Source organism: Nyctibius grandis, chromosome 2, assembly GCF_013368605.1.
Source record: "Nyctibius grandis isolate bNycGra1 chromosome 2, bNycGra1.pri, whole genome shotgun sequence".
Lineage (NCBI taxonomy): Eukaryota > Metazoa > Chordata > Aves > Nyctibiiformes > Nyctibiidae > Nyctibius > Nyctibius grandis.
In genome coordinates, this window is record NC_090659.1 from 38,331,302 (window position 1) to 38,356,862 (window position 25,561).

General features: G+C 41.8%; 1 protein-coding gene across 6 annotated transcripts in view; it reads right to left on the bottom strand.

Moving 5' to 3' along the window:
- REPS2 (RALBP1 associated Eps domain containing 2) overlaps window positions 1–24,906 on the bottom strand; it is a 103,174-nt gene extending 78,268 nt beyond the window's left edge. For all 6 annotated transcript variants that reach the window (XM_068425284.1, XM_068425280.1, XM_068425282.1 and 3 more), the window contains exon 1: window positions 24,700–24,906. In XM_068425284.1, the coding sequence (XP_068281385.1) occupies window positions 24,700–24,903 (204 nt within the window). In that variant the 5' untranslated portion in view covers window positions 24,904–24,906. The remainder of the gene's footprint in view (window positions 1–24,699) is intronic.
- Between the last annotated feature and the right edge of the window lie 655 nt (window positions 24,907–25,561).

Sequence of the window (25,561 nt, forward strand, 5' to 3'; positions counted from 1 at the left end):
TTTGGATCTATTTGTTTTCAGTGGGCCTTGGCTCCAGTAAAGAAAAATAAGAACAAAGCTTTTCTTATACATTGATGTCTAATATATAATTTATATAATTCACCTTTTATGACCAGATTTTTTTAACTCTGGCCAGTGCAATACAGATCAGCACTTAAACATTCAGTTCAGCAAAAGCTTTACGCTTGTTTCCATTAGCCTTTCCTCCCTAATCTTTAATTGCTTAAAACAACTGTAAGACCCAAATATATTATGCAATAATAAATACTAGACCACTTAAGAATCACAGCTGTCTTGCAAAATCTTGGGTGGTACTACACAGAGATCATTATCCAGCAGTAACTTTTAGCGACATGGGTTTAAAGATTCAGGAAACTATGTAGCAAAACTACTCTCACCTTTTTTTTTAAATCCAAAACCATTTATAAATCAAATTCTGTTTCTGCAGCTGCAGAAAATTCAGATTTCAGCTCAGTTTAGGGTTGCTGTCTATGCTTATTTTTGAAGACTGCTCTTACTTCTTTCACTAATTGCTGAAGGTGGTTACCTCTCCCTCATTTGAAAGGGTTTGTCCCAAAAGTCATAGGAAAGTTGAATCAATCAATCACATATTATTTTAGACCAAATTTTAAAAAAGAACTAAAAGTCATACAGAGTGCTTTAAATTACGTCTTTTCCAAAGTCCTAGAAGGAGCAATTGATGAAGCTTGTTTTCTAAGTCTTGGTAGCAGAGTGAAGATTTGTGCAATTTAAAATTAATTGACATGTTATTAGGAGCATTGCACTCCATTGAAATGGGCATAATTCACTGACAGAGAGGTAAATCTGGAGTGAAATTCTTTAAAAGGATTTTCTAACCACCAGATTTGTGGCAATTCGTGCAGAAAAGCTGAGGCTGGTTCACTCTGGAAAGACAAAAGTCACTAATGGCACAGCCTGTTTCTCATCTATCACAGATACTGCGTGATCCATCACACAATCACTGCCACAGCAATTTCTGCTCAACCTTTCTCTCCCGTCCTCAGATAAAGTCCACGACAGCATAATTCTCACTTGCAAGAGACTGTCAAAAATTATTTGGACTTCTGAGACTTCAATCAAATACTGAAGGTATCCTTGTAACAGCCCTTTCTCCACACAGGGTATCTGCTTCACTGCTTCAGGGAACTCCACGGGCTTGCACAGCTGAGGGAAGCAACCCAACGGCTGAGATTTGCAGCAGGTATACAAATCCCTCGCTTGATTTCTAAGTCCTTGGTGTAACTTTCAACAAACATTTATGGCTCAAAATAGCAAATTAATAAGGAGGAATTTAACACACTGGCAGAGAAAAAGACTGATTTATTTGACTCTGAAGAGATGGGTAAAACTGAGAGTGACCTGTGGCTGGTATCGTATACTGATTTTCAGATCTCCAAAGGCACTAATGATCACTGCAGGAGACACATACTACTATCTGCAAAGCAAGAAGGAAATGTCCAATAAAATCTTGGCAATTTTCTTCTAATAGTAGAAACTGCACACACACCGATTTTAAGAAAGATTTTCACTGTTTTCTACATAAAATACTACAACTGTTTCAAAAATAATTCCTGTGTCTGTGCTTCCTCCTCCTGCACATTCACAAGTAACATTTTGCCATTTTTGCACTAAGCAAATGAAAGCTTCTATTTCTGCCTTTCATTTCCTTAGGCCCATTTTATAAGGATACGAGCACAGCTATTTGTGATACAGGTCTCGTTTCACACAAGGTACGCGAGCTCGCGTTTCTTTAAGCCTGCAAGAAATCCTCCTGCAATCAAACGGGACAATTCACAACCCAAGCATCACCCATGTTTGGATAATATCTGAAAACAAGGCGATAAATCTGCATTTGCCTTAGGAAGACAGTTCTGTGCGTCTCTTCACAAAGCCTGTTGTGCTGCATACTCAGTATTTACAATCTGCTCTAATAATGGCTATATTAAGCAATTATTTTGCGTTGGTTCATCGTTCAAGGAAAAGGAGCTCAGCAGAGATGCACTGGGAAAGAGTGGGATGCTGTGAGAAAGAGTGGCCGTGTACCAGTTCCACCTGTGGCTGCCACCAGAACACCTTCGCAAGCTCTCAGCACAGTGGTGTGTGCAAGAGGAGCTCATGACATATTTGAAATGCTAAATTATTCACAGTTTGTCATTTCTCTGGTTTTAATGCAACAACTAATAACATGCTTATTTTAATATACCTCCATTATTAGGACAAACCATCACAGCAGGCAAGGTATTTAAAAATAGCTGTGAGGCTTTTATGACACTTTCACAGGACTTTCTGGAGTTAATCTAGAAAAACAAAAAGACATCTGTACACATTACTACATATTAGAATAAAAGGGATTTGTAAAAGCTTGTCACAAGCAGCTTTTCTAAATATCTGCTCAATTTTAGCATTACTTTGCTTCAGAATTGAAAATTAAGCCCGTGTACCAGGACAGTGAATGAACTATTTAGCAATCATTTTTCCTTTCAATTGCTTTATTTTCTTTCTTATTCTTTAACATGAGCAAGTTTTATATTTAGGCAGAAGTCTTTAAGCGAATTATTACTTAAAGGAAATGAAAGCTGGATACCAAAACCGAAGTTTGTGCTGCATGCCAATTCATGTCTTAAAGGCAGCAGCCTCTTTTCCTTCTCCTAACCCTCTGCCTTATACTTTGTACAATTTCTGCACTAAATGGAACAGGAGTCCTGCAGAGCGAATAGTTTATCATGCAATTAAACCCTACAAGACATTCACAAAAGGGAGCCAAAGTGCAGCAGCTTTAAAAAGAGTAAAACCACAGAAGACTTTTAATAATTTTATATTTTAGTAACCACATACTCTTTGTATGACTGAGTTAGAAATTCTTCTACAAGAGCTGTACAATTCAAAAGATCTCTAAGATTCACATTAGACAGCCCCATGTGAATTCACTAGGGAAGCTCACGGGCTGAAAACCTGAAGTTTCTTAACTGCTTTGTTAGTTTGGAGCCTGAGAACAAGCAAAAGCATTAGTACTTAAATACATACTCTTTCCCCTATTTTCCTTGCCTAAACCATTTAAACTCCTGAGAGCGCAGGAACTGCTTAAGCTTTTAATTCCCTCAGTGCTTTTGCACAGGAATCTGTTGGCTTAGTAGACTTACAGCAACCACTTTGTTAAGCATGAGCAGCCAGATAACAAGGAAAAGCCCTACTTGTGATGCTCTCTTTCGCTCCGGTCCCACCTAACAAACATTGCTCTACCTACCTGCTGCTGCCCGGCAAGAGTGTTGCCACAGAAAATGCCAACAACTTGGGATGTCTCGAGTTTTATTTCACAGTAGGAAGTTAACTTTCAGATGCTCTTGTTATTGACAGCTTACAGAAAGCAAGTTTAAATATAACAGAAAAATATTTAAATAAAACAGAAAAAACATTATTGCTGCATTTCTTCACTTGAAATCTTTAAACTGTGACTTAGTTTTATTTTGTTGTGTGAAACTAGGTCTTCAGTCAAAAAGTGGGAGTGTTTTTTTTTCCACATGTGTGGAATACTTAAAATCAATTTAGATCACATTTCATCACTGGTTTTGGTGGTAGGCTGAGGGGAGGAAAGAGGGGAAGAAGAGCTGAGGTAAGACACCGGTGGGGGTTTTTTGGGGTTTGGGTTTTTTTTTTGCCTTACAAGTTGCTGGGGCTTGTATAGGGCAAAGGAGAAATGCCAGTTTTACATCTTGCATTCCTGTTTGAGCATCCACCATGTAACCAAGGAAGTACCTCCATCAGTGACCTGCTCCCTCACCACAGCTGCGGGCTCACCGCTGACAAGCGGCAAACGGGAGTTTTGCCTTTCTTCCTCCCCCAACTTCTTAGCCACACCAACTTTCTAAGCAAATTGTTTTATAATACATGTACAAAGCATTTTCAGCCTCTAGAAACAATTGTTTTGAGCAGAAAAAAGCTGAACACTATCCCACGAACACTTTTTCTTCTGAAAACAAACCAGTGTACACATATAACAACTTCTATCTGAAAGACTCTCAGATTTTATAGAAAATGCTACATCAAGGTTCTGAATTAAAACAACTTGCCTGCTCTAACTAGGAAAAAGAAATTAAATACAACATTATACAGTAAAAAAATGTAAAGATTCCAGTTCCCTGAAAGTTTTTGGTCAGTACAAATTACTTAAAATATTTGAAAAAAAAAAAAGTCTTTTCTCAACATGTATGGCAGGTACAAGAAAGAATAAACTCACTACAATTTCAAAACTATGCTTGGGATTGATGTGAATTCAAATAAATCTGAACCTCTGCCCTGTACGTACCTTACTAGCACAAAGAGAGGTATTTACTACTGACACATAAAATATAGCTTTGAAGAACTGCATGCACGTGGATTCAGCGGATCTTCTTGAGCTACACACAAAACCATGATAATTTTTAGTTCTGTCAAATGAAGACAAACTGTGCTTCTTCTCTCAAGTAAACAGTGAGAAATATATAAACTACTGTTTATTTGTATCTTCCTGTGCAAGCAATCATGAAAAATTGTGACAATTGCAAATGTTCCAGTAAATAGTAAAAGCATGCAAAATACCATAAAAATAATATGAACAGCTTGGGAACAACAATTTAAAAAACGTTTTTTTCAGAAAAATAACTCTGATATCTTGAAATAGCCATGCCCTTTTAAGAAACCTATTGGTTTACCTGTTCATTGCATTCTTCCAGATTCACAAATACAGAAAATCTTTTGTTCACAATGAACAAGACATACAAAAATGATCCAATTAAACTACAGTTTATAATGGAATATATTTGTATTCTGTACCTTTCTTTTAATGTCACAATATTTGAGCACCATACCCTAGGCTCTCAATTGCTTTTAAATCCCTCAGAACTGTTTTCATAATAATAATTCTCACAACACCTGAAAATCTTTGGCTCCATGCTTCTGTGTCAAAAGGAATTAAATCAAACTGAAAGAATACAAACCTTTTGTCCTTTTAAATAAGAAATTTTCACGAGGTACTTAATTGCACTTATTGCACACGAAGAGTACAAATTTAATTTTGTATATGCATAAGAATACCAGATTTTTTTTTTCCAGCTTGCTAAAAAAGCTGGAGGTCAACTTCCATGGAGTATTAACCTTAAAAATCTTGACACTCCTCACAGGAAATTGATTTTCTACAAAAACTTTGGAAAGGATTCGACTTGGACTCCTGTGCAAGATATTTACAGTCCATTTAGGTCCAAACCTACAACATGGCCCACAGATGAGAGGTATAAAAACCCAACACATTAGACAAGTTGGCATAGAATGAAACTTTGAGAATAAAAGTCCCAGAGGAGCAGAATGGAAGGTAACAAACCAAACAATTTAGGAGTTTAACATTTTTTCCAAGTCTCCTTATTAAGCATTCTGTAATGAAATTGTTTTCATGGTAATTGCTGGTCTTCTGTAAGTCTTGACAGACATGGAAGATGGCAAGCATCCAACTTATCTTGCCCCCATGAGCTCCGTATACGGCTCATTTTTCAAGGAATGAATAAGAACATTTCCAACTCAACAAGACGTTTACTATGAACTCATTCCCTTAGAGACGGCTAGCTTTTTGGGTTCTTGTGGGTTGTTTTTTTTTTTTACAGAGTAGTGCCAATATTTTCAATGAGGGCCCTTTGAAAACTGGCCTCTGCTAAGAGGCCTTCTTTTCTGGTCCACAAACAAGGTTGGTTTCGGGGCAAGGAGCATACATGACCACAAGAAGAAGCGACTCGCAGTAGGACTGTGTTTTTAAAACTAGAATTTAAAGGAAAGAAAAAAAAAAAACACTGACAAACACATCACGCAATATACATCTCACCATTTCAATGCATCTGTAGGAACTTTAACTTCAAGCCTGGCCTTGGTCGAAACTAAGATGTTTTATGAGCACAAAATCTTCATTAATTCTTTACGGATTAGCCCTGTGGGGCAAGGGAATGGCCTCAGGGCAGGCAACAACCATGGACACAATTCACTGATGGACAGTAAAGAACCTGCAGTCGGTAGGCGCATTTCAGCGTCTCAGAGGTTCTGGTCAGCGGTGCCATCCAGGCACACAGCAGACCCATGACGGGGAGGCACAGCCCTGTCCATAGGGAGGACCTCCCCCAGCACCGCAGTTCCCCAAGTTCCCCTGCTCGGAGCCAAAGGAAAGCTGCAGTGAAATTCTCTCTTCTCTGAAGAATCATGCACCGTATGGTTTCTATTCTTATGTCTGTTAAGACCATTTGTTACCCTATCTATCTTATTAGCAAATGATACTTCAGGTTTCTTGGAAGAAAAATTTTCTCTACTTCGTTTTTCCAAGACTCACTGCAGAAATGTCCAAACATGTAAACAACAGTTTGCAACATTAAACTAAAAGGAGACATGGTAACAGTTGGCTTAAAAAGGGAGAGGAATAATCTGTTCTTCACATCTCTGTAGACAGGCCATGAACAACATAGGGCTTAAAACCAACCTTCTTAAATATAAAAATCAAGGCAGCAGTAGAGCACATTGCCTATAAAAGTTAGTTATCACAGGGATTAACAAATTGATCAAGAATAACACAAAAATGGGATTTTGCTGTGGACAGAAGAGGGTGCCTAGGGATAAGTCTGAGGTCCTTTCCATGCCTGTAGATAATCCAGCCTTCTATAAAGGTGAGGCTGACGTGATCACACCGCACCAAACCCTCTCCCCAACACTTTTCAAAGCCCATTAGTTTTGGTGTCCTTTGGTTTGAAAGAAGGGCAGAGGGTGTCAACAGAAATGCATTTTCCCAGCCTCTGATTTTCACAGGTCTGACCAGTATCGCTGATGCAGCTCAGCCCCTTCTCCATGCTGACACAGCCATCAGGTAGCTGGTCAGGGCACGGGTTGTTTCTGAACCAGTTGATGTTTATGCTGCCACTGGCCCAAGAAAAGTGCTATACAGTGCTCATGCTCCCACTTGCCTTTCTCCTACGACAAAGGCAGTGTGCAAGGCCAGGAGCGAGGAAGGGATGGCACATCAGTGGTGACTTCTTAGGACAGAGTCCTGAGTACTGTAAGGCAAGACCGTCGTCCACTGGTCCCTACCTCAGCTGCTGTTTCATGAAAAACCTACAGAAACATCGTTAATTTTGAGTGGCATCTAACATCTACAAAAACCTCAGACATGCTTTTGCTGATTATCCTTTTCTTTTATCACCTGTTACACCTCGAAAAAGCAAAAATCACAGAATCACAGAACGGTTTGGAGTTGGAAGGGACCTCTGGAGATCATCTAGTCCAACCCCCCGCCAAAGCAGGGTTCCCCTAGAGCATATTGCACAGGGTCATGTCCAGGCGGGTTCTGAATATCTCCAGAGAAGGAGACTCCACAACCTACCCTGGGCAGCCTGTTCCAGTGCTCTGTCACCCTCAAAGTAGTTTTCCTCATATTCAGAATGGAACTTCCCGTGTTTCAGTTTGTGCCTGCTTGAATGACAACCAAAGTCCTGTCTCACTGTGCAGCCTCTCTTACCAATGATCAAAAACCTCTTCCTTTTGTATATTAAAGGGATCCATGACACTCCAGACTGTGCTCCTCCTCACCTGTTTCTTGCTCTAAAAGTAGCAGAGTCAGTAACAAAGTAAAGAGCAAGAGAAGTGTTCAGACCTAGCTGACTTGGGTGAAGGTGCATATGGCCCACTGCTTGCACCCTGCTTCTCAGCAGAAGCTCAGCTCTGCTGTTTTCAGAACACGCAAGAAGTTCACTCTAGACTGGGCCAGCTTGTTAAACACAAGCATACAGGATTTCACAGAGACCGACAACATGTATCTTATAGTGTCTTTGACTAACACATTACTGCCAATTTTCATAAATTTTAAAACATGTTAATCTTAAGCAAAAGCATATATATTGAGTAATATACCTTAAAACCCTAGTTAAGAATGTTAACAATAATATACCGTTTCAAAAATTATTTTGCGTTCCAAATAAGTCTTTCAAACAAACCACGTCACAAACATTTTGTGTAGCTTGAGACTTCAAACACATTTACAAAGTCAAAAGGTACATGGTTAAGTAAAGTTTGGCTCATAATTAGATATTGCTGAATAATTTTTTCCAAGATCTAGCATCAGCAGAAATGCTTCTGCAATGAGATGAATGGTGGTGTTTGTTATTTTTAAATTCCACTGGAAACAGTTGTGCAGTTTTTGTACAAGTATCTCCCTGCAAACATTTCTGTAATGAAAGTTTGAAAATAGGCAAATTTTCCTTTCAAGTGGAGAAAAAACAGAGCAGAGACATAGCAAGAAGTTAAGGAAAGTCTGCTGTTCATTTTTACTCATAATAAAAAACCACTGAATTTTATAAAGATAAATATGCATAAACAAAAACCTGTAAATACTTTCAAAAGGTGACATGATCCTCTTAATTAAGAATGGAATAGATACAGAGATAATGACCTATAACCACGGCAATAGAAGCATTTTGTGTTAAGACATAACCTCGCTGCAAAGGAGAACCAGCCAGGCAGCCTCTCCTGTGTGCCACTGCAACGAGGGCAGCTCCTGCACCACAAGCAACGAAACTTCCTGAAGGGAAACCGATGCCAAATGATCTAGACTGGCTGAAGAAATTAATGCCTCCTTTCACAAGCAAATGAGAAATGAGCACATGGCAATGAAGTTGGGTATTTAATTTAGAAGTAGCTATCAATTGTGACATGCTGAGCTGGCACGTTATCCATGAGGGGCTCACCTGCTTGTTGTGCCAAGTGTAATCCACCCATTCATCTGAATCGCCAAAATAACATGAGACATCACTTGGGGTGACAGGGAACTTGAGCCTAAGTACAATTAAAAAAAAAAAAAAAAAAAGAATGGGTATGTTCTTTCTAGCTCCTGGGCAGATGGCAGCCACAAAGGCTGGAAACACTAGGAGAAAGTATGGGCACAAAAGGAGCAAAAACAGTGCCGGCACATCGTCTTCAGCTTCCCAGGGAGTTAGAAAGAATTTGTAGGGCAGAGAGTCAAACAGCTCCCAAAGCTCCGCAGCGATCAGATTTGGGCTGCAGCTACCTGCAGGTACACGGGTGCAGGACACCTTGCAAAGCACTGCATGAGCAAGGGGTGCGTGCAAACAAGACACAATGCCTGGCAAGCCCTTAGGAGACTACATTAAACCTCTCAATGGCAATGGCATATTTAATAGCTGTATAAATGAGAATGCATCTCCAACACATCAATGTCGAAGCACTTGCGTTTTTTCTTAATGCCAGAAAACTAAGGAAACCAAGGAGGCAATAGCATTCAGCTCTAGTTTCAAGGAAATTTTCTCACAGTAGTACATTTTTGCAAGATGTAGAATTAAAAAAAAAAGCCCTAAGTAAGGCTGACAAAAAGAGCAAGAGCACATCCCTTCCGTTTCTCTTCCCACTATTTATTTATTTCCTGGCAGATGCAGAGAAGTGCTGAACCAGCAGCTCTCTTGGCTGGTGGAACTGGCCAGCTGGAACCAAGGGGAACAAAGAGCAGTGCAGGTGGAGCTGCGTGGGAAGAGACAGAGGGGGGCAAAGAGGAGCACAAAAATAGCAACACAGAGCAGATACGGAGAGACTCGCCTTCTCCTTTTCCTCCTCCCCACTCACTATGACAGTAACTTTAAGATGCTGTTCTACCACCATCTTTTATCTCGTGCCTACACCACCGTTTAGTAACTACATCGGTTCTAGTAAGAAGCTGCCTTTCAGCAACAGAACCAACAAATCCCAATTCTGTCTGGACCCTTGTTCTTGAGGTGACATTCCTATACAGATTCTTTAATGTTTAACATGGGCTGAGTTCACTCTGGGACCTTTCCCTCAGCAGGAAAATTAATAGGGTTTTCTTTTACCAAATGACTTAGGTCTTTCACATAACTCTTAGGAATTCTTCAAAGTCTCTAAATTTTCTTGAAATTTTGTTGAAATAGTTAACAAATTCAGAAGTTATTACTGGGCTGAATTAACAGCATCATTGCACAAGCCTCATTTCTTTTGAAAACCAGGCCAAAAAAACCCCAACCTGTCACATGGGAAATTGGCAAATACTAGATTACATTAAGAAAGATGAAGTGGAATAAGCAGTAATAAAGGAGACCATCTCATTTTTGTGCTCATTTTTGAGCTGAAACCACACAGCCATGTAGGAAATGGCAAGACCTTTCAGGAATATAAGCTCGTGGTTAGCCATATAATGATAACAAAAAGACCATTAGTTCATAGGTCATTCCCAGCAGGAGATGAAACCTTGTGTTGCATAAAGAGCAGGGTGACGCATTAAGCAAGCCCCTAATGGGGAACCAGAGGAAGGATGCTTTCCCTGTAGCATACGTTACACATTCAGAAACTCAAACGTGTCTGCAGCCATTTGACCATTTAATGGTTAATGAGACTGATGGGTGTTCACACAAGGATGCTTTCATATTCTGCTTTCAACGTTAGTAATAAACGAGCTACTGCTGCCAAGGAGTAAAATGAGCATTCCTATTGCAAATGAGTACTTCTAGCATTCCACTTGTAGCAGTTCTCCCAGACGGACCACAAAAAAAGGCTAACTCAGAGAGTGAAACATATCATAACCAGGTATTAAAAGCATGGACAGGCAAACTTAGAACAGAATAGAAACAGCAGCAGCAAAGCAAAAGAAACATTTTATATTTCACGGGACTGAAAAGTCATCTTAGGTTAAAATTTTTTAAGCATTAAGTTTGGGAAGTGGTTCACTATGGCAATAAGTATTAGCTTATGATTCAAACCCACTGTTCCTTGGAACTACACAACTCCACTACACTCCTTCATTATGAAACTATAGCCCTGGCCATCTTACAGCAATGGTGAATTGGTTTTGAAATGGCTTAATGCTCTTCTACAAACGAAAATTGCTCTACAATGTTGCTTGCAAGACATGTTATCTTGCAATAGCCATCAGGAAGCAAAGCAAAATTTCAAGTATTTAGAGTTGGCCTAAATAATTTCACTGCTCCAAGCAAAGTTCTTCTCTGTGCTCTGTAGAGTCACATACAAACCATGCCACTCAACTAGACAGTGCTGTGGAAACTGCAGAAATGCTGTTCTGGGCAAAAGCCAATTTGACCATAGGACAGTCCTGCAACTATCTATTTAAGGCACAATATATCATCAGAATTCTCCATATGGAAGGGAATCAGGAACATGGAAAACTAGACAGCACTATTCATCCAGTTCATTAAATGTATTCCACATCTACGGCCCCTGACACGTTGGTTCTCTTTCTCTTCATTGAAGTGTCAAACACTCATATTTTGAAACTGAACTTACCCTGAGTGACCATGTTACTAAAAGGACGATCCAAGTATTGCTCCACCTGCCTCAGTATTAATTTTGTTGTTACTAATATTTGCACTTAGATATTGACAAATAATTTAAACTATAAAGCGGGAAAAAAAGAACAAAAAAAAAAAAGGATTCACAAACTTACCCTCAATTTTTGCCCTCTTGAATGTTTCCCCTACTCAGAGATACTTACTTTAAGACCTGTCCTTCAGTATCTGAACAGAAGACCTTCACTCCAATTCCAGAGTTCCCTATTTTGTTGCAGGGCTTAAATTCAGCAGTTATACTAAAATAAAGTGTCTTGCTAGACTTAACTTAAAGCTTTACCTCATGCACACTTCCCCTGCAATCAAATATATGCATGGTAAGTAATGCAGCCTAAAAACAGCTAATGAGTATTTCCTAAGGAAAAATATTCCTCTGGAGAATATCCTCCTCAAGGACTGTCCTGATTTAGATTAGATCAAATAAAAGATATAATTACTGTAGTACAGCTGGGGAGGCGGGGAGAGAGAAGGAAAATAAGGGACCTATAACTCGATGTAAATAACATTAAGAATTATTTTCCTGCTGACATCAGCACTGCCCAGTGCTGCTCTTTCTTGTTCTGAAACAGTATTTGCTCTGGCTGGTGACCCCAGGATCTGTCACGCTGTGAGGTACCAGGTGCTGTAACATCATCACACGCAGGGCCTCCATCCTGGTTCCTTCCTCTCACAGCACTCAAAACATGTTTTGACAGGCATGACTTCACAGCTGTACTATTTTATAAGTATACTATATCTCCAGAATAAGAATTTAGTGCTGTTTTTGAAAAAGTCCACAGTTAAGTGATGACAGCAGCAGTTTACAATACAAGTAGAAAAAACCCCAAGCATCCTATTTGTAACAGTGGTACAGCTCCATCACATACCAGGTGTAGAAAATGGAAAGCTGAGGCTCTCTTCATTTCTACCTTTGGTGGCATCTCATGGGAAACTCGACCTAAAAAATGGGTAAGATTTTGGCTCTGTAATTTTGTTGTTGTTGTTGTTTCGGGGAGGTTTTGGGGGTGGTTTATTTGTTTTGGGGATATTTTTTTTTTTGCTATTGACAAGCTTTTCATGAGACTACTCAAGGACTCTGTAGGAAGCTTCAGACATCAGCGTAATTGTAAACCTTACGTCATTCCTTTTTAAAGGTTACCAGGTCCTAGCCTGTATCACCTTCTATCTGCAGCAGACATTTATATTTATAACCTGTTCATCACCATGGTATCTAAAGCATCTAATAAAAACCAGAAACAAGCAGCTTCCTGGTTCCTGCCTTTTATTACTCAACAACAGAGAACAACAGCTAACAAATTGGGATTTGTTTATTTTCGCTTTCTGATCTTCTCCCAAACCAGATATCCCCCAATATACACACTGGCCACCTGGATGACTCTTTCAACCTTCTTCTCCAATCTCTTTCACAACCACTGCTTGTAATGAGATTCACTGCTGTCCTGCTTCTACTACCTTCCAGTTCGCTCATCCTCAGGTAAGGTCTCCACTTATTTCCCATTCTAAGAACATAAGACGAGTTTTAGCCTATCTGTTCTTTATGCTTCCTACCAGAACCATAAGGGATCCCATGCAAGTACCAGAAGCACAAAAAGCTTCTGGGACACATGAACGTCGCAATTACCAAACCCGGAAAGGAACTCAGCCAGTAACTAGAAGTCAGCCCACAATGACCTACAGAAACGTATTATCACTTTGGAATAGCCTTGTATTCAGTTTCTTCCTCTTACTCTGTTTAACAAGGGAATTACTGTATTTTGGGTCCAAAGGAAAATTTTCAGGACCCTTTTTTACCATTCATACTGAATTCAGAGTTTACAAAATAGAAGAACAGACAGCCAAGGATATACGGGACATGTCCATATAGCTAAATAGGAGAACATTTCTAGCATCTACAATTATCTAGGTCTTACACAACTTCCAACAATGATAGAAAAACTCATTCTTCAGAGATTTAAACATTTGCTTCGCAATTCTCAGAATGAGAATCAATTATGGACAACTCTGCATGGCAGATCTGACACTTGGTGTCTCCCAATCCTCATTCTGAAAGCAGCGGCATAAAGTACTCCAAGTTGCTAAAAATCACAGGGGTTAATATCCAAGAAGTGATGTACACCACACACGGAAACCCTGACAAATCCTCCCCAACTAAATGGCAGCCACCAGATCTAGTCATCTTAAACTAGACTAATTGAAAATACTGAAAAATCTTGAGTTTCTTCCTGAAAAAACACACTCAAGATTCCAATAAGCCTTTCAAATTTTTGCCAGGAAATTAAATATTTTGTTCCATGTTGCCTTAGTAGAAAGGTACTATAGAGTCTCCTGGAAGCTGTAGTTTTGATGTTTCACACCCTTGTGGTTCCTCAGCAGATGACATTTCTGAGGCACCACAGTCGCTCTTCTGAATGAGCTGCCTGGCCACTATCACTGCTATGTGTAACGGCAGAATTAGTCTAATGAACGGAAAGGAACAAGGGATGATGTACATGAACAACCTCTTTCCCAAAATTTATGTATTTAAGATGCCACAGTGCTTTAATACCTAAGCAGTTCAAAACAAAGTGTTTTGATTCAGTTCAATAAACTACAGGTTTTTAAACATTTCCAAAGCAATTTCTCTTGCAAATATTTCTCATAGTTAACTTTTCCCTAGAAGACCAGAAGAAATTCTGTCATTTCCCACAAAAATGTAATTCTGAGTTTTGTTCCGCGTTGAAGACCCTACTAATACAGAAGAAAACTGAGACTCTGTGACATAAGATGCGTTTTTGCCACAAACGGAAGTCTCTTACAGACTTATCTACCATTTCATCAAAATAATTTTTTTTTCTAAAATGAGCTTCTTTCTTCAGTAGTTACTGTGATGCGATTTTCTAGACTGGCTACCCCAAAAAAACCTTGACACTCCTTGTACCCATCCTATTTTATCACATTTGGCATGTTTCCTGAGTTCATTTTCCTAGCACTGACAACTACATCAAGGCCTTTTAAAGGCAATGCAGCAAGCACCCAAAACATTATCCTCTACGGTTGTGAAGTTATCTTAATCAATATCACAAATTAAAATCCTTCTTTAGTTGAGAGTTATGGACTACTTTTATAAGACTGAAGATTTGTCAAAAGATGACTTAACTGAAGGCATAACGTTGTAGCTAACTCCATTGCATATGGTGTGTGTAGAGGACACTTCCTGCCCTTCCTTGATCTTATACCCGATTTACTTCTAGTTTGAATCAACTCATCACTTGGAAAAGCAGCTTAAATGTTTTCTCTTTCACATCACTAAACAAAACCCTAAAATTATCACCATTTCACCTCACATGCTTGCACCTGACATGTTGAAATGAGTCATTCAGCCATGAGGACCTCCTTGTTTGCGTCTAAACCAAGCATTCGTCCTCAATTCGGCTAAAGAGCACAGGACTTCAAAGCAGGAACATCAGACAGAGTCAAAGACGACATCATCTCCAGTGTCCATGCAGAATAAGCCAGCATTTTATAGCACATTTAATATCATGACTTGTATTTGCACTTCTATCTGTACATAGTAAAGGAAAGGTGGCCTGTGTCTATTGAAACATAAAGATATTCTTATAAAGGCTGCAATTATTCAAAGAGGAGGGAAAGAAAAAATATTTAATAAATTCATAATTCACCCTCCCCATTTATTTTTATTTTTGGCATTTGAAACCTCCAAGTACTTCACCTTTTACTGCTCCACTGCTGTTACTGTTGGTAACAAAATAATTCTGACTGCATTTGTTAGCCCATAGCTCTCATCCTGTTTTGCAAATGATTCGACACATTGTATTATTCTGAAAGACCATCATCTTGGCTTCCATAGGACATCATTCTGTAAATTATGCCAGAAGTAAATAATGCATGAAATGTGAGATTTTACCTATGCCAGAGCTGATCTAATGTTTCTTGGTGTGGAAAGACAGACTTCAAGAAGAAGAAAGGATTAAACAAAAAGTAAATTAATTTGAAAGGCTCATGCCAAAACACACTTGAAATTTATAATAATAACAATAATAAAGCTACAGACATTTGCTATTGAAAGTACAATTCAGCTTCATGACTCATACCGTAGTGAGCAAGCAGACACCTTGGGCCATGTTCAGACAGCTTAAATTCAAGCTCAGCCAAGTGTTTCCCATTAGTTGACTCTAAAGTTTCAGTGCCACCAAGCCAGTGGGAATTACGAGGTCTGAATCCAGCGTTTCAAGTATGGCCCTGCTCTAAGGAGTAGCTCCCCACCACCTCCTATCAGAGAAGAGGACCAACTGAAGCCTACGTTCAGATTGCAGGACTATGCAGGTGCAAGGGTAAGATACTAGAAGACCCATTTGCAGCTTTTTTGGATGGGGGAAGACTGCTCAGGGCAGAAAAAAACCCACAGAGATCAAAAATAAAGAAGCAGAATAAACACCGAAGATGTGCTTTGGTAGTCAGGCTACCTAAAATTTCTCCAGATCCTTTTTTATTTTTAAAGACATTTAATAGAATCATAGAATGGTTTGGGTTGGAAGGGACCTTAAAGATCACCTAGTTCCAACCCCCCTCCCATGGGCAGGGACACCTTCCACTAGACCACGTTGCTCAAAGCCCCACCCAGCCTGGCCTTAAACACTGCCAGGGAGGGGGCATCCACAACTTCTCTGGGCAACCTGTTCCAGTGTCTCACCACCCTCACAGGAAAGAATTTCTTCCTAATAACTAATCTAAATCTACCCTCTTTCAGTTTAAAACCATTCCCCTCTTCCTATCACTACATGCCCTTGTAAAAAGTCCCTCTCCAGCTTTCCTGTAGGCCCCCTTCAGGTACTGGAAGGATGCTAGAAGGTCTCCCCGGAGCCTTCTCTTCTCCAGGCTGAACAACCCCAACTCTCTGAGCCTCTCTTCATAGGAGAGGTGTTCCAGCCCTCTGATCATCTTCGTGGCCCTCCTCTGGACTTGCTCCAACAGCTCCATGTCCTTATGTTGGGGCCCCCAGAGCTGGATGCAGTCCTCCAGGTGGAGTCTCATGAGAGCAGAGTAGAGGGGGAGAATCACCTCCCTCGACCTGCTGGCCATGCTGCTTTTGATGCAGCCCAGGATATCGTTGGCCTTCTGGGCTGCAAGCGCACACTGACGGTTCATGTTGAGCTTCTCATCAACCATCACCCCCAAGTCCTCCTCAGGGCTGCTCTCAATCCATTCTCCTCCCAGCCTGTATTTGTGCCTGAGATGATTGCCACAACCCATGTGCAGGACCTTGCACTTGGCCTTGTTGAACTTCATGCGGTTTGCACGGGCCCAGCTCTCAAGCCTGTCAAGGTCCCTCTGGATGGCATCCCTTCCCTCCAGCGTGTCGACCACACAACACAGCTTGGTGTCGTCAGCAAACTTGCTGAGGGCGCACTCAATCCCACTGTCCATGTCGCCGACAAAGATGTTAAACAGGACTGGTCCCAATATCGAGCCCTGAGGAACGCCACTCGTCACTGGTGTCCACTTGGACATCGAGCCGTTGACCGTAACTCTTTGAGTGCGACCATCCAGCCAATTCTTTATCCACTGAGTGGTCCATCCGTCAAATCCATGTCTCCCCAGTTTAGAGGCAACGATGTTGTGCAGGACAGTGTCAAATGCTTTGCACCAAGTCCAGGTATATGACATCAGTTGCTCTTCCCTTATCCACCAACGCTGTAACCCCATCGTAGAAGGCCACCAAATTTGTCAGGCACGATTTGCCCTTAGTGAAGCCACATTGGCTGTTTGCTAATCATGCTGCTATAAGCGATGCACTTCTGTAGCTCTGCTCAGTAACTTACGTTCATTAGGAAGGCCACCGAACGACTCATCTAGGAACAACATCAATTTCACAGGCAGCGTGTAACCTTTTAGTTAGTTTTAAGCAGGCCTAGTCCAACTGGAGAGAGCCTGCCACACACCACAGGCGTGCTCTGCATGGTGTGACAACGTGCTGGGCAGACACTTGTCAGAGACAGCTTCTTCAGCACTCCTCTTCAAACATACCACCCAGTCTGAAACAACTGGCAGCACGAAGCCTCTTAACCTTAATGTTTGCAAGGCAATCCGTGGGAGAAATAAGTTATTTTAAAAATTATTTAAGTCTGAAGAGATAAGACACTAATTTAATTTTTGGTTTGTATCGCGACTATCTAGTTATTTTCCTAGATTAAGATCTGTCTCATCATTTGGTCATCATTAAATCAAGATTTTTTTTTTTAAATATGGTAACATTTCTGTTTTTACTAACAAGTAGCATTTTAAAACATATTTAAGCAACCATGTAGCTTAATATATATATATGTTAATTTTTATTTTGCAAGAAATTTACTCCATTGTCATTTTTAATAAGAGATACATCTACTTGTGTAGGTATGTGTGATATATGCAAAGTTAAATTTAGATGAACTGGAATTCATTTAAAAATACACAGACCATTTTCATCTGCTAGAAAACAAAAACCACATATTTCTTATATATACAAATATTCAGAAGTTTATAAAAACATGTTTTATCTTTTAAATACTTTGGTAAATATACTAAGTACAATTTGCAGTTAGTGATTTAGCTGATTATTTCTGGTCACTGTGTCCTACCACGTGACGAAGCGAATGGATCTCATCGCTGCACATCCTTCCACCTCATCATAGTATCTAAACTGCTGTGAGAAAAAAAAAACAAAACGAAACAAAAAAAAAAACAACAAACAAAACCGAAAACCCACAAACTCCCCAATAGAGTTCTCAATTCTATGCAGTGGTCACCAAATAATGCTCCTGAATACACTGGAAAAAGAAAATACTCCCTCTGTTCAGGAAGAGCGATTACTATTTGTCCACAGCTGGTTTTCTACTCCAACAACCTTTTCTAGTCAATTATCCACTAACTCAGCTGTTCAACCGTTTGACTGTCTTCAAAAGTTGAACTAGCACATGTTGCTCATTAATGTTTTATTTTACCATACTGTTGGTATGTTCAGATCCTAATACATCAAAGAATCTTGCTTTACAAATATTATATTTTTCAATTCATAATATTTTAAATTTAAATAAGTTATTTATCCTGATTCCTTGTCACAGGAATGCTTGTTCCATCTTTCATGAATCTATCTTGGCTAAATTTTTCAGCTCAGCTAAATTCATGTGTTTAGAGTCTATACCAATCCTCTTTTGCAGGGGGTGCCTGTGCTAGATTCCCCCACTGGAGTAGGTGAATTCTGTGTATTACCTGTCTTTTGCAAAACAGACCGTGGACAACATCAATCAATCTGTATATAAACATCATGATACTGACAGCATATTGCCACACATACATGTACAAGTAAAAGAGATTATACTTAACTGCTTGGTGAACCCACTTATGTAAGTACCATGACAAAACTACTTATTTAAATAAAAACCATTCTTCATCATCACTACTTCATACTGCAGCAATCTCTCATGAAGAAAGTTATTCATTTTCATCCCAAAGGAACTTTTTCCTCCATCCCTCTTGTAGAATTATTTTAAATCACTGGCACAGCAAAGCATTATTTTATTGGAAAATAAACTAATTAATTAATACTAGGTTGGAATGAGGGTTAATTACTGAAGGCTGCAGGCCTTGACCAGGCTAATTCTGGCCATCCCACTGAATGTCTGTGACAAGCAGGTCTAGGAGTCTCCGGTTTTACAAAGTAATTTGAAACGCACTTGGGAAGGAATAGCTTCTACAAATCTACCGCATATCTCAACACTGAGGCACTCAAAACTACTAATCTTGTTAGCAGTGACTACTAAATGATAGTTTAAATGATAAACAGTAGTTTAAAGATGTACTAGGAACTCATTTTTTTTTTTTAGTGGAATATATCATCAAGATTGCTTCAGGTGAAGTTTTACCCTTTACTTTGGCATAATTTATTTTTTTTTATAAATAATACTACTATGTTTTTTACATCTGGATTTTGCATGTTCCTACTTACACAAACACAAGTTTGCTTGTGACTCTAGAAAGGCAATGACAGTTTGGGGGATTGTGGCCAGAAGTATTGATAATGAAACGTCAGTTTTCCTTTCCTCTTCTTGCTGTACCACTTACACGAAGCTGTAACCCCCTTTTGTTTCTTCCTGACTCAAAGACATCAGTAGGATGTAATTTCTCCACATGTACTCTAACCTAACATCACTTTTTGATGGACTTACTGTTAGTCAGTCAGCTAAATCACATTTCTAGCACTAGTAAAATGCCAAATTCTGTCAAGGGGCACAACAGAGGGAATTTATCTTTTATAAAGCAACGATAAGTACAGACTTTCCTCACTCAAAAAGTTCCTATTTTAACTGCCACAGTTCTTATTCTTTTCTGCCTGTTTGAGGCAGACAGTTAATCCCACCCCAGCTATCACACAGGTACTAATTTATGCTTATGGAATAAAAAAAGTACTGGCCTTTTTCCAAAGAAGTATCAACTTAGCAATTTTTTTTTCATCTATTTGCACTTCTGCTTTTTGAACACAAAAATACAGTTAAACTGTAGGTTGTAACTATAGAGACAAGTCACGATAAACACAAATTAAGTCACGAAGCCCGTGGAAGAAAAGCAAGACTGCTGGCCTGCGTTCCCTATTCGCACAGAGCTGGAAGGAGAGTTCCAGCTAGAAAATGCAGTGTCTGTGTAGCTCCAGCATCATACAATTAGTACTTGTCATCCTCGGAGCTCAAAATAACACAGGGTGTTCGTTTGCAGAGGCAAGAATGCGTTTTCTTAAGAAAACTGGATCTCTGTGCTGATAGTGCAAGTCCACAAATAAGATTAAGGTTTATAAAACTGGGAATTAAAGATACCATCAGACAACCAAGTGAGGATTAATCAAGTAAGTTAGAAACTAATAAAAAGAGATAAGCGTTTTAGTGTAAATCTTCAGTCCAATCCTGCTTCCTAATTTCTTAAGACAAAATCTTCAGAGACCATAGTAATACCAACAAACAGTAAAACTAGCACAAGGTGCCTCTCCCTTGCTGATCAGCGGGCAATGACTCTATAAAGCACTATTTTACCTGAAATCCACGCAGACATCAGCCCGTTGGTACTTGGCACCCAAAACGAATGCACTTTGAGGTCCTGTACTCGCTGGCGGTCAGCTTCAAAATGGGGTCACGAATTGATTACCCAAAATGAGACAAGGCAAACCAGCCATTGTTGACACCTGTGGCACAGCAGCTGGTGTGGGGTATCGGCATCCCAGTACACTCAGGGAGCATAACGAAACCAATTCCTCCAAGGAGACGACCAGAAACCCCAGAGAGTTTGCCCTGTGGGCAGGAGAACCTGTCGTTGTTCTCTCCTGACAGCCACCAGCAGTGCCTCCTGCCCCGAGATGCAGTCACCTCTCCCTTCCTCCCAACTGCTAGCATACCTTCTCCCCTCGTAAGGAGCATTACCGACATTGATCTTTGTAACAAAGTATGCTGTGGGATCACCTTCAATTCAGCGATACTTCTATGGCCCCAGTGAGTTCAAAACATAAATTTTTTCAGGAATCTTTTTGTTTGCATAAATTCAGTTGCTTTTCCCCTTATTAGGAACAAAACATAGGGAACACCATTTTCAACTTGCCCAACGTGGGTAAATATAAATCCAGCTGATGCTGTTCAATTTCTTCTATTTCTGACAGTCTCCATAACCACATGGCGCGTGACTAGCCTGCTCCTTCCTCCTTTGACATAAATATTGTAAAAAATAAAAATAAAACCAATCCTAGCATGGATCTTTCATGCAAGAGATTATAGACATTTTACAGAGTTACTTTAAAAGCCCCCGGTGAAAGATCTGCCACAGGCTTTGTGCAAGTCTAAAAAAAAATCTTAATGGTTCTGCCTTTAACCACACTATACGGCTAGCTGAAGACTTTCAGTACACGGGGGAGGTATTATTATACAGTCCACAAAAACCACGCTGTCCTGTCCCTGTCATGCCCTTCTCCATCCTGTGAAGTGTCTGACATTTTTAATTTTAGTGCTAACTTCAACCATTTTTCCAGAACTGAAATAACTCTTGCCGAGTTCATTCTTCAGTCCCTTCTTTGAAGAAGGTTAAATAGGTACAACCTCTACTGTACCCTATTGCCCAGCAGAATAGCTGGCTTTAATGAGTCCGGGTTTAATGAATCTGTGTTCAATCACTTAATTCTTAGCAAGACCCGGGACCCTCGGGTGCACACCATCTGTTCCTTCTGACCCCACTGCTCTTGGATTTTTTCCATTTATTCCAGCATTTCCTCTCCTGGCACATGCTCTCATGTTCCCTACCTGCTCCCTGTTACCTAGCCTTTTTCATCTAAATAACCTTTTAGATCCTGCCAACTAACCTTAAACCAAACCAACCCCTTGCCTGCCTGCTCTTTGTGAGCACACACTGTTGCTTTTCCCACAGGAATTGCCATATTCCACAGCAGTACTCCAGCCTGGGTGCACCTACATGATTTTCGTCCAGACCACAAACCCGGCCATGACAGTTAAGGAAGGTGGAAGGAGATTTCCCGTGATGCTTGTGAGCATCTTTCTGATCAACATGAAATCTCAGTCAAAGACTCTGTAAGGAATGGCTCCTTCTTTCTCAAAGATTTATCACAGTTATTACTCAAGTACAAATCCCTGAAGACAAGAGCACAGGTTCAAGACTTTGCCACAGGACTGAACGCCAGTTCTGGAAGTGTACTGATCTGTAAAACAGCTCCTCAATGAATACTCTGAGCATAAATATCTGTAAATTGCACATCACTTACAAAACAGTCCATAGCTGCCTCTTGTTACAGCCCACACAAAGCTCAGGGAACGGTGTTAAGCACCTTCTGGACTGCGCAGGCTCTGCTTAGTAGAAATCCAGGACTAGTCTCCAATCCAAATCTGCCCATTTCCGACACGGCAAAGCTCAGTATGACCATTTCTCAGTGGGGCAGTAGGGATGCCTGCATACTAAGCACTAATTGTGACAGGTGGGGATTTTAAAAAGCACTTTAAAAAGGACGAAAACTTTCACGGTCAACAACTATTTCAAAGAAAACACGTCATCTTAACCCAAACAAGCTGCCTCTGCCTAAAATCGGTGTTCCCTGTACTAGCAGAAAACATACACCATGAACCTCTGTGCCTTGTTCCCACAATTGTTAGAACAGTAGGGGTTTTTAAACAGAAACTATTAGATTGCATTTTTGGAGGACAATAAAAGACAAAATATCAGCAAATATCTCAAACAATGTTGTGGGTTTTTCCCTATCAGAACATCCACATCTCCACTTTTATTTTTAACGCATTAAGTGAATTCATTTTTTTCTTAAGTTCTGGTAAATGCTAGTAAGAATACCTGACAGCGGTGGGTTTTGAGGACAGGCGCTCCAGCTGTAGAGCAGAATGCCACTGTGATTAGTGCCATATAAACAAGAGGGGGAGGGCAGGAAGGAGGAAGAGAAACAGCCCCAGATCCCACAGGCCTTGTTATCTGAATATTCCCGAAGCCAATTACAGGCTTGTTTCCCAGTAACATTCTCCTCACAGCATAAATATACCTGGAAATAATCTAAAATAGTGAAAAACAACAAGAACATTAAAAAACATCCCAACATTTCCAGGCTTAAGTCACACATTACAATCAAAATTACCCCCAAAACAGACTATGATAATAATATGATAATAAATTTCACTTAAATGATACAGTAAGGAACTACATAGCAAAAAAAAGAGGGGTTTTTCCATACTTCTTTGTAAAATGAAGTGACTTATACCAAAGTCACACAAATTTACTAACAGGGCTTTCACAAGTTTCTTAAATACGCCTTATTTGAAATTAAATGCCTTCTTCCTCTTTGCAAAAGATCTACCTTTGGTGCTAGATTTATATGAATTCTCTACTTTCACCATTCAATGCACCTGCAAGACCAAGGCCACGGTCTAGCTCAAAACAAAGCAGTACTACAGTGCTCGGTAGCATTTTTGTTTTGCACATCTGATAAACAGCGCAAGTAAGAGAGGAAAAATATCCTTGACGTATCACCATTTTCATTCAGAATAACCTGTGTAATATGGATTTAGATAAGTCATTACGAGATGACCTGACAGTAGAGGAGTTTAGTACTCTCAGGCAGTAGCCACATATAACTATACTTCAGCACAATTTCAACATGACTTTTTCTGCTTGATAAATAAAGACTACCGAAGGAAAAAATTCCTTGTATCTTGAAAATAAAAATAAAAAGACAGGATTACCCTACCTCTGTTTAATCTGCTGCCAGAAGCATTATGCAACTACAGTGCATTAGTCAAATTACTAATCCACAGGTGGAAAAGACCGCAAGTCCAGCTCTTCCCTGTCACTGGAAACTGGACGGCACAAGCCTTCTCACACCCTGACCAAGCTCTTCTACAAAACTATGGAGGGTTTTGCCTCGTAGCCTCTGTTGGGGACCTCTTCGGGGACTCTGATGGTGCAAAAGCCTCTTACTTCCTACCTTAAAGGTATTTGCTCTCAAGAACAGACGCATAAACACTACAGCATCATTTTACCTACAGAGTTTTTTCACCAAAACACTTTAAAAAAAATCAGGAATTAAACATATCGTGTCCTTTACAGCGCTGCGAACACAACTGTCCGTATGACATTCCGGGCCCTTTCGAGGGAGTTAATGACATGACCAATCCGACCCGGGAGACCGCATACATACGCCAAAGAGCTACGCATAACCCTGCGCCCAGCCACGGAATCATAGAACCGCTTAGGTTGGAAAGGACCTTGAAGATCATCGAGTCCAACCCTTAACCTAACAACACTACCAAGTCCACCACTGAACCACATCCCTCTGTCAAAGCACGAACAAACAGGACACCGCCTGTCCCTAACACACAAACACCTGGGAGGCAGAAGAAACACGGCTACTGGATGTCGGCAGCACCAGCAGCTTGGCTGAGAAGAGAGCGCAGACACACCGCAGCCCCCGGCACCGCCGTCCATGCCGCTGCGGCGAGAAGCCGAGCCCCGCTTCAGCGGCGCTCTGGCGCCGGCAGCGCTCTGCTCCGCGCCCGCCACAGCCGCCGCAGACGGAGCCACCGCTCGGTTCCGGCCCCCCGGCCCCGCAGGCGGGGCACGGCAGGGGCGCCGGGGCACCGGCCCGCCGCGCAGCCCCTAACTTTCCGCCGGAGGCAGCGCCAGCCCCTCTCCCCACAGGGCTGCGGAAGTGGGTCCCGCTCCGCCCCCACTCCTCCCGCACTCCGCAACTTGGGGGTGAGCCGGCCGCCCCCCGACCCACCTGGTGCAGCGTGTCCGGGGGCAGCTGGGACGCCCGGAACAGCTCGCCCACGCTGCTGCCCCCGGCGGCCGCCTCGGGGGGCGGGCAGCACCGCGAGAAGAGCTCGGAGTAGCGCTGCTGCTCGCTCTCGCTCAGCGGCAGGAGCAGACCCCCGGTGCCGGTGGCGGCGGCGGCAGCGGGCCCCGCAGCCGGCCCCTGCTCCATGGCGGGGCGGTGCAGGCAGAGCCGGGCGGCTGGACAGCGGGTGCCGCGCCGCCGGGGGGGGGGGGTGTGGCGGGCGGGCGGGAGGCGGTGCCGCGCTGCGGCGGGGAAGGTGCAGTGCCCGCCCCCCGCCCGGTGCGGCCGCCGCGCCGGCACCGCAGTGCCCCGGCCGCCGCTGCCGCCGCCGGGAGCCGCTGTCGCCGCCTCCCGGGCCCGCCTCGGCCCGCCGCTCCGCCCCGCCCCGCACCCAAGGGCCCTGTGTCGAGACCCCGCCGGCCGCGGCCTCGCGTGGTGGCGGCGTCCCCGCACGGCTGCCCCGCGCCCGCCCCGGTCCCTCCCTCCCTCCCTCCTCCCTCCCTCATGGCGCCTTTTTCTTTACTTTGCCTTCTTTTTTTTTTAGTTGATTTGGTTTTAATCTTAAGTACCGACCGCCTGCGCCTGTCGCCAGCCCCTCGATTTGGGCGCTGTGTGGGACAGAGCATGGCTGTGCCACCGGGCAGACCCACGGGCACTGAGGGGGCCAGCGCCGCAGCCGCCGGGCGGGTGAGGAGGCGTCAAAACCCCTCACGAGGCTGGGTGACCTGTCTCGCCTCGGCCCACGTCATGGCTGCCCGGTGCCCATCCCTGCCGTGACCCTGTCAGCCCTCCTGGGCTTCCCACG